The sequence below is a fragment of the Montipora capricornis genome, chromosome 10 (assembly GCF_036669925.1).
Source record: "Montipora capricornis isolate CH-2021 chromosome 10, ASM3666992v2, whole genome shotgun sequence".
In the NCBI taxonomy this organism is placed as follows: Eukaryota; Metazoa; Cnidaria; class Anthozoa; order Scleractinia; family Acroporidae; genus Montipora; species Montipora capricornis.
Window position 1 is genome coordinate 1,998,233 of NC_090892.1, and position 9,620 is coordinate 2,007,852.

The window sequence follows — 9,620 nt, forward strand, 5'->3', positions numbered from 1 at the left end:
GAAGAAGATTTCTAGCCAGATACTAAGAAGTTGCCCTGGTTTGTGCTGTTAACGTAGACCTTTGAGTTCTGAACAACTTTTTATCACAGAAAATCCGCGACAAAGTATAGCGCTTTTTTTCGACGTTATCCTTGTAGCAAAAAACTGGCCTTTCGTAATTTCTTGTTAAACGAATGGTATGATGTGGTGGAAATCAAGGCTCATGGTCGAGATTTCAGACTGTGACAACTGTCATACCAATCAGCCGGTGCTATGAACACAGTATCATAACGATTTGACTAAAGCTTTACTAGAAGCAAATATTGAAAGTAATATCGGTATTTTGATGCTAATTGGTACTTAAAGGGGCAGTGTCACTCTATTTTAGTCAAAATTCAAAACACTAAAAGACGTCGTTGCATCAATGAAGACCAAAAAATAATGCTGTAGTTTTGTTGCCAATGGCCACTGAAGTGCACTGAAGTTACTCTTTGTTGTTTGCAGCCAAGTATAGAGGACCATGGAGGGGATGGAAATGGATTGAAACTTGAAAAAATTGGCCAGTTTCCTCTGAAAGTCGCCAAAAGTTTAATACGAATAGCCATATTATATTTGGTATCATTTCAGTGAGTTGTCAGGAATGTTATTTGTGTGAGCTACAGTACTAATTTAGATTTTTACCCAGTTTTGACCTAAAAACAGCAAAGCTAGCATGACGGTGCCCCTAAAAGGGTTAAACCGATAAGCTAAAAGTAGCGGCTCTTTGGAGACTAGGAACTATTCGCTTTTATCTTAAATGGAATTGTAATGATCAAAACTGCCACTGTAGTTATCAAAGCCCAAAACAAAACAGGTTCTTAAGGAAACCTACTGTAGCTTTTACACACATAAAGTGATAGACCAATTCGGCTAACTGAATGTTGTAGCCAATTCAAATCTCTCGGGTTAAGAATCTTTGTGTATGGCATTGGCATGATGTGGCATTCACCTTTAAATGATATGGAAATGCTTGGAACAAGATATTTTATTTCCAAAGGGTTTGAATTGGGTACAACATTAGGTTAGCCGAATTGGTCTATTTCAAACAAAGTCATGAGGTTTTGTACAAGCACATTCACACCAGCATACAGTAAGTTAAAGCAAATCGAAAAGTAGGGCATGCGAAAACTCTCATGTTCTGCACGTTTTAATTTACAGAGCGCCTTTTGGAAAGGTAGTTTTTAACAAAGGTTGTACCGCCCTCAAATCTCTTCTGTTCTGTCCTGAGCCTGAGAGGAAAGGTGCGAAAGGCATGTAACATTTTGACAAAATAATGTCCAGAAATGGAAGATGTACGCCAAATTTAGACACCCAACACGTTAAGTCTAAGCCTTTGTTACCCATTTCCGACAATAAGGAAAGGGTAAAGGTTAGCGTTGTTTTTAGCTTGGGTTAAATACAGCTGCTTATCCTTGTGACGTTATGTTTTCATTGTCTGTAATGTTGAACAAGGGGGTGTGGGGGGTGGGGTGGTTGGTCAAGGGGAAACTTTGTTAGGCTTATTGTCTGGTGACGAGGATGGCCAAACCAATAAGCAGTTCACTTCGCGCAGAATGCTATTGTTTCTGCGACATGTACTTGCGGTACCAAATTTTGAACAAGGCGGCATATTACTTTGCATTCCCAGAACAAGTCATCTGTGATTGGCCAAAATATTTTGCCGTGGGAATACCCTGGTCCCGTTGCAGAATTTGGCTGCTGTCAATCAAACGATTCGTGTGTGGAATGAAATGTGAGGTGCGATAAAGTGTACAATAGTGGCTCATTAGGCCGCACGACGTATTCAAAGCGGTTGATCAAGCGTAAACAGATACGAACGTTAAAGGAAATGAAAGGTTCAGCTGAGATGAAAACCCCTTTGGAGTGCCTTGTCTAAAGCAGTAAATTAAGACAGTTTTTCTTGTTCGAATGATGCTGACGAGCCGGCTGAACTTAAAATGATCATCTCATATCTCGCAGGAACTTTCAAAATTTCGTCGCGATGGATAGCAAGTAAGGCCCAATACTTTGTTCGCAGAGTGTTCGCCGTATTTCCCCGTTGCGAGTATTGTCCGTTTATTACGTGGAATGCCGAAGGCATCCACGTCTTAAAACCGGGCTGGAATCTTTTTTTTGTTGGTAGTCACAAATGTGCATACCCCACGAATATCGAATTAATCTCCGATCGGGTGGAGTGATTTATATCTCCTAAGGTATTCCCAACCTTCCCTGCCCCGAGGAGAACTCCCATACTTCCCAAGTCATCACGATTTTCCTCTGCTAGCGCGTTAGACCACTCGGCCACCGTGACACACTTCCGTCAAAATGGTGAAAGCAAACATTTATAATAGAATCTTTCCGCCCGCCATGATTGTTTCAGTATTAAACTATTCGATAAAGTGGATAGATGCTTTTTCTTTGAGAAAGGCAAGCTTTAAAGGTAAGGAGAATTTTCTACGTTATTTCTAGATCTTGCTTCGTACTTGTGTGTTCCACTGTGAACATTATTATTTTGCATACAACGAATACTTCATTAGAAGCATTTTGCATAGAACGAATACGTACTCCAATATTTCTTGGGAACCAGTTTGTTCGCCGTTTTGACGTAGAAAGAAAATAAAAAAATAGCTTTGAACGGCCAAACAAGATAAAAAATGAAATCAAGTTTAAAAAAAACGAATTAGGGACCGTTCATTTTTATGGGGGAGGGGGGGCTGGTGGAATTTGGAGGAGTGTAATTTGAAAATTGTATGACCCCCCCCAATTTCCGATTTTTTTTTCTCCTGGCCCCCCCTCTCATCAGAGTAATTTTTTGGAAGCCCCCCCCCCCCCCCCCTTGAATAAAAAATACATATGGTGTTGAAAGTTACCGCAGCATTAAAATTTCGTTTTGTTACATTTCACATAATTTATTGAAAGAAACCTGAAAGCTAGAAAGCTGCTTTTAACAAATCACTCAAAAGAATGAAAAGTCAATTTCTGCTCTTCTTGTTACAGCTCGTCCTGAGCGTGTTGTAGCTGGCCGCTCGTCTGCGTATTCCTCATCTGAGGCGATAAAAGCAAGAACGACATCATTTGAGTCGTCTTCAGAGTCAGGGGCATCACTCTTGTAGTCAACATCAGTTTCCTCTCCCTCACTGCTTTGATCACTGCTGTTTAGTTGACCTGATTCATTCCTGCCTCCCACTTCGGCTTGTCCAGTTCTGAGAGTATTCATTCGCAAGAAGTGTCCCATAATTGTCTTCACTTTGTCATTCTTGTTGCTCTTCTGATGCTGTTTTAATAGCCCATGATGTTTTAAGTATTTGTTCAATTCTGGCACACGGAGCTTTTTTAGCTTGGTGGCATCTTCACACAAATTAGCCCAATGATAATCTTCATAGGACTTTTCTCTTGCCTCCCTACTTTCCCTTGCCCTTTCCTCCAGTCTCTTCTTTTTTTGAACTCCATGACCTCAAGATGCTGGAGATAGTCAACCACAAACTTTGGTTGCACAATGAATTTGTCTCCAAATCTAGCTACGCTCTCTGGGTCAGACAAAACTGGCATGCGCCTGTTTCAACTGGACTCATGGTTGCCAATTGTCTGGATCACGCCCCTCATTTGGGGTCTGCTGATAAGGAAGGTAGTGGTACTTTGGAAGGCAGGCATGATCAGGAAATGGTTTGGGGCATCTCCCTATAGGTGGTCCAGTCCATTCACAACAAAAAGAACAAACTTGTCCTACCTTTACTCCACAAGAAAACTTCAGAAATTTCTCAGAAAAAGCCTTGGTAACGAGGTCAGTTCCAATTACAGGACTCAAATTATTGGTCTTTGTTTAATATGCGCTTGATAACAACATTTTTATGAATGAAAAGAAAGTTGTTACTATTCAAGACTGTTATTATGGTACGTTCACTGTTATTATAAAATATATAAAAAGCTGTTGAGAAGTTTTCTTGAATACCCTGGAAATGTTTTAGTTATTTGTTATAAATAAAAGAGGTCAATTAGAGAACATATGAGGCGAAGTTTAGGTCTGGAAATTTGCAAGAAAATGGAAATAAAAATCGATGAAACTTACCATGTGGTGAGCTGTTGTTGTCTTTAATACGTACAAGAAGTTTCGGGAAAAATGGTCCCCGTTCACCTTCCTTCTGTTCATAGTATAGGGACAAGGTAGGAGACGGAAGCCAGCGTCGGGACTCCAATCGACCCAAAACAAGCACGATTTTTTTCATGAAAATCGAATCCAGTCGCTAAATAAACACGCCAGGCTCGTGGAACATAAATTTCTCTAAACCATGAATCCACTGAAGCATCTCCAGGTAGCAACGCGAAGCCACCAGACCCCGTAAAACTTGTAAGTTAACCTGCTAAAATGGCGGCCAGAAATCGTTGTCCTCGCAAAGTGTCCAATACAAAATGGCACTGAACTCGGGACGCCTGGTGACGAGGGGAATATTTATCCCCCTGGAGAGAGGGGAGTCCCAGATTGCTCAGTGAGTTTTGTTTTTAGCAATTTGGGACTCCCCTCCCTCCAGAACTTATTATACGTCACCAGGCGTCCAGAGTTCAGTGCCATTTTGAATTTGACACTTTGCGAGGACAACGCTTTCTGGCCGCCATTTTAGCATGCAGGTTAACTTACAAGTTTTACGGAGTCTGGTGGCTTCGCGTTGCTACCTGGAGATGCTTCAGTGGATTCACGGTTTAGAGAAATTCATGTTCCACGAGCCTGGCTTGTTCATTTAGCGACTGGATTCGATTTTCATGAAAAAAATCGTGCTTGTTTTGGGTCGATCGGAGTCCCTACGCTGGCTTCCGTCTCCTACCTTGTCACTATACTACGAAGGAAGGTGAACGGAGACCATTTTTCCCGAAACTTCGTGTATGATTAAAGACAACAACAGCTCACCACATGGTAAGTCTCATCGATTTTTATTTCCATTTTCTTGCAAATTTCCAGACCTAAACTTCGCCTCATATGCTCTCTATATTTACCTATGTGGCACACACAGTGAGCCTGGGTTAGCTGTGATTGAGGTGGCGGAAGTGCTATTGTCTTTGAGGGAGGAGTTTTAAATATATTTCCATCCTGGCGGGAAATTCAAAGTCGCCAGTTCTTTTGTTATGCAAGTGACTGAGCAGCCAGAAGCCTAAAGAGTCAGTAGGAAAGTTACAAAGTTGAATTTTCCAACCACTTTGAATAATTCTTTTCATCTGAAAATTGGCAAAGAGCTCCCTTAAATAACAAATTTAAAAAGCACTATGCTAACTCCGAGGTAAAGCGATCTTTCACGGAAGAATTCAGTCTCCAATTATTTCCCCATACAGAAAATGCCTCAAAATAGGCCAACTTCAAGTAAAATTTTCAACCGGTTCTACTACTCGTAAAAGCTCGGAAAATGTCTCATTATTTATGTCAAGGTCTCATCTGCAAAAGCCGTATGCTACCTTTTACGAAACCAAAAGAGGAAGCCCCTGAACTCGCGTAACGTGAGCGCGGGTAACCGCTCTCGGGCCTCTGGCTCTGAATTCATTAATTGTTTTTAATTTTCGCGCGGACCCCTCATCAAAGTCCCGGATATGTCTCCGCATTCTGGGCGATGATGAAGCTGCTTCAATGTCACAAGAGTTTTTACTGGAATCATATTTAGCGAGAACTCCAAATAATTGCGGACGACGAAGGATCTCGATTTCTAATTCACTCAGTGAAAAGTTTACCGCTGTTTTCGGGAATTTCCTTTGCGTCTTCACTTTTCAGGACTACCGCCGTACCGACTGTAGCACTTGCACAGCAGAGAGATTCCCCATAGTCTTTCTATAGGAGTTTTCAAACTTCTAAAACAAAGCTTTTATAATGAATAAACATAACCCAACTTTAAAGGACAAAGCGTCCCCCGTAATTGAAAAGTACCGTACTAGACATTAGGTGTGTAGACATCTTGCTTTTCTTTTATTTCTGGTTATTCTTGCACAATAACAATACAGTCAAGAAACTAAAAAAATAACCTAACAACACCTCGCATTTAACATCAAAATTAAAAGATATCTAGAATTCTACATAAAGCCCCGCCATTCTTTTATCGTTGCAATAAGTTCGTTCTATATATAGTTCTATAGCTAGAATTGAAACCCTAACCTGACAAGTAGTTTAGCAGTCGTCACTAGAAGTCTATTAACAACATAGCGCGAGGTATTCTCGACAAGCGAAAATGATAGAACATTCCAATAACTTTGATTTTGTTTTAAACGAAGAGCTAAGCTAATTCACAATTCCTTTTAAAATACATTCTAAAAGCTACCAACATTTAAAAAAGAAATAAACATTTTATTTGAAATGGCTACTTATTAATTCATGCTATCTATTTTTATTAAATTTCTTAAATTTCTTGACATGGTCTTGGTGCATTGTGGCATACGGCTAACCGAGAAATAAATTTATTTGAATTCAGAGTCCATGGACTCTTGTAGGATTATAATGTTTAACATTTCAAGAAACTATTTCAAACCATGGTATTGATATTGATAATGAGTATGATATTTGCCCGCTCTGTGTTGTTTCCCTGCCTATAAACGAAGACGAAGCAAGGGCAATGTTTATATTAGTCTTAATTTTTAGGACCGAAAAAAGGAAAATATTGTTTATCTCAAACACTGAGTGGAAAGGTGTCGGCAGAAAAAAAATAATTAATGGACAAAACTTATTTAAAGAGATTAGTAACACAAGAAGACCCTGAAATCTAACTATAAGTCAGAGGGAGATCTCCACGGCAACCGAAATTGTATTTAACGACTTGTGTCGAACGCAGATGTTAATGATCCATTCCCAAACCTCCTGACAGCTTTCGACCTTTACACGTTCCAGAAATTCAACAACAACCATGTGAACTTTCATTTCTAAGAGCGTTTTTAAAAAAAAAGAGAGCGACAGAACGCTCGGAGAAAAAAATTAAAAAGCGCAAATAATTCACGCAACAAGGAAGGGAAACAACGAGGACTGATGAATTGTGCCTACAAAGCCCACTTATTATTGGTTATTCAACGAACGATAATATTCTGACAAGACCTTCCAGGCCTTAGGCGCCATAAATCCGTCTGGAGGTTCTTCACCTGAGCGTGCTAGACCACGCATGCGTGTACCAGATATGAAATCAAACTCTTCCTTTCTCTCAGGATCAAAGAACTCCATCTTTCTGTCTTTAGTGTTGTAAGCGGCTACACGGAAAGGAACTATCTCAAGCTGTGTAAGGCCTGGTGACATAGTCAACACCTGGTGAACAAACAATATAAATTTTAAAATACAAAAAAAAACACGAAATGGCTAAAAATGGGAAATGAGAATCAGTGGGAGCCACTATTACACCGAATTGGAATTTAAAAGTGAATGAAACTATTTGAGCCTTGAAATAACGTTTCTGATTTACTTTAATCAATATTTATAGAAAAGCACACACAATTGATCCATGGACGTTTTAAGCTACAAATCAGTAGGCAATATGGCGGGTCCTTAATTCGTCTAAAAAGGCGATCATATAGACCTTATTCATAAATGGCGGTCAATTTATGATTCTTTTGGCCAAGAGCAAATTAGCCTACCAAGCCTCGATACCATACAGTGAATTGAAAGGAATTCTTGCTCTAAAATGAGGCTTGGTAGGCTAATTTGCACTCGGACAAAAGAATTATAAATGTGACCGCCATTTATGAATAAGGTCTATGAAGCAAGGATTTACAGACATGACTAATTTATCGCCGAATTTAGTGTCAGGATGACTGTACTTGTTGACTAGCTTTTTCCGTGCAAAGATCAGCCTTTTCCAAGCTTTTCCAACCTTTTTCTTTTCCAGCTTATTCCCTAATTCGCTCAGAAAAGAGACCATATGCCCAGAATTAGGAGCATAACCTTTCGGCGAGGTAAGACCACCTCAAATAGTGGCCTTAAGTTAACTCTAAACCTTACCTTTCTACCATGTGAATGTTCATACAGATCCCTCTTTGGGGGGTCAGGATGAGGCATTCCTGCTGGGTCCCGTCCCACAATAAAGAAATTTGCTCCAGCTGCTACGCGTGCCTTGGCGTGCCATTGAACCTGTAACAAGATCAATAGTTGCGTCTCTTTTTTAGTTTCAACACTATACACTTTATTCCAAAATGGCCACCATTTTAGTACTCTTTTGTTCGCTTGCAAATTAGCCCTTGTTGCCTCGTTCAAGGTGAAATATTCTTTTAAATTTTCAGCTTAAGAACGAGCCAACAAGGGCTAATTTGCAAGCAAACAAAGTGTATGGGAAAGTGCTGTGACTGCTGTCTTCGCTCTGACGAAGGGCTAACGCTCGAAACGTCAGCTTTTAGAATCTCTGTACGGTGGCCAATTTACATTATCAACTCCGTTGATAAAACCAAATTTTTGTATTACTATAAAATACTTTTGCGGAACACGAACTGTCAAATTGACCAATCACAACACGAACTAATTGCTGGTCATTGGTCAGAGGAAAACGCACCAATGAAGCTTCAGAACATTTCATCCTATGTTCTGGCCAATCACTAAGCGTACAAACGACCGGAAATGTCAACTGACACCACTTCAGCTTAAAAAGAAAAATTCTGCGATTTTGGTTCCCTACCTTGGACTCCCTACAGTCTAAGGAGTTGCAGACGAGAGAAGCGCGAAATAGGGATCTTTAGATCGGAGGACGAGGGCGACTACGACTACGAGTTTTCCGTACTAAGCATGCGCATAAGGTTTGGAGGCCGACTTTTTTAGAAGTGCGCGTGCTCAAAACGGAAAACTCGTACTTGTCGTCGTTTTCGTACTCTGATCTAAAAGTCCCTATTACTGTCTCTCTTCGTACTTGCGTGAATTAAACCTTGTCTACAGGTCTCAAGATATTATCGAACTTTGGTGTGAAAATGCATCAGGATGGCTAAAAAAGAGACAGCGCGTTACAGCTATATTTCCTTTTTTGCGTTTATCACCACCTATCCCATTTTGCTATTTCTTTTGTCCTTGACTATTCTTAGAAACTGATCAAAACATCGACCAAAGCCACTCCACAACCCTGAGGGTACGAGTTTCTACGCTTTTGGTTCCTTGCCTCTTGGGATTTGTGCATGGTGGTTCAAAAATTTGCCGTGATTTCTTCAGCAAACTGGGTTGCAGCATTAAATGCCAAAACGTGGATTCATTTACGCATGCAACTTGTTTTAAGGCTGTAAAATAAAAGTAAAAAAACTCATGTATCGAACTTGTGTAACTAACCTCTGTTGGACCTGCATACATCATGGGTGATGGAAAAATAGCAATTACTGTGTTTTCGGGGTCCAGAATTTTTTCTTCCATCACCGCATGATGCTGTTTCATTCTGACTGGTAAAGGAACATCATCTTGCTTAGTCCACCCTCCAAGGGGATGTAGTAACAACACTGGCTTTTTGAATCCACGGGCAAGTAACTTTTCTCGGGTGTCCTGTTAGGTAAGAAGTGGTCAACATAAGTAACTGATGATACACGAGAACCATAAGATATGATACAGTGGGCTGATAATGTGAATTTTTTTTAGTGTTAGGAACAAGCGCATCATCAACTATGTTTATTATCGCATCGGCGTATGGTAGATGTCAGGAATAAGCAGA

At 40.2% G+C, this 9,620-nt stretch overlaps 1 protein-coding gene across 2 annotated transcripts in view; it reads right to left on the reverse strand.

The window, feature by feature from the left end:
* Positions 1–5,915: 5,915 nt before the first annotated feature.
* The window catches only part of LOC138022303 (bifunctional 3'-phosphoadenosine 5'-phosphosulfate synthase-like), an 18,075-nt gene continuing 14,370 nt past the window's right edge, over positions 5,916–9,620 (reverse strand). For both annotated transcript variants that reach the window (XM_068869404.1, XM_068869405.1), the window contains exons 10-12: positions 9,248–9,454; positions 7,946–8,074; positions 5,916–7,255 (exon numbers count right to left, since the gene is read on the reverse strand). In XM_068869404.1, the coding sequence (XP_068725505.1) occupies positions 7,013–7,255; positions 7,946–8,074; positions 9,248–9,454 (579 nt within the window). In that variant the 3' untranslated portion in view covers positions 5,916–7,012. The remainder of the gene's footprint in view (positions 7,256–7,945; positions 8,075–9,247; positions 9,455–9,620) is intronic.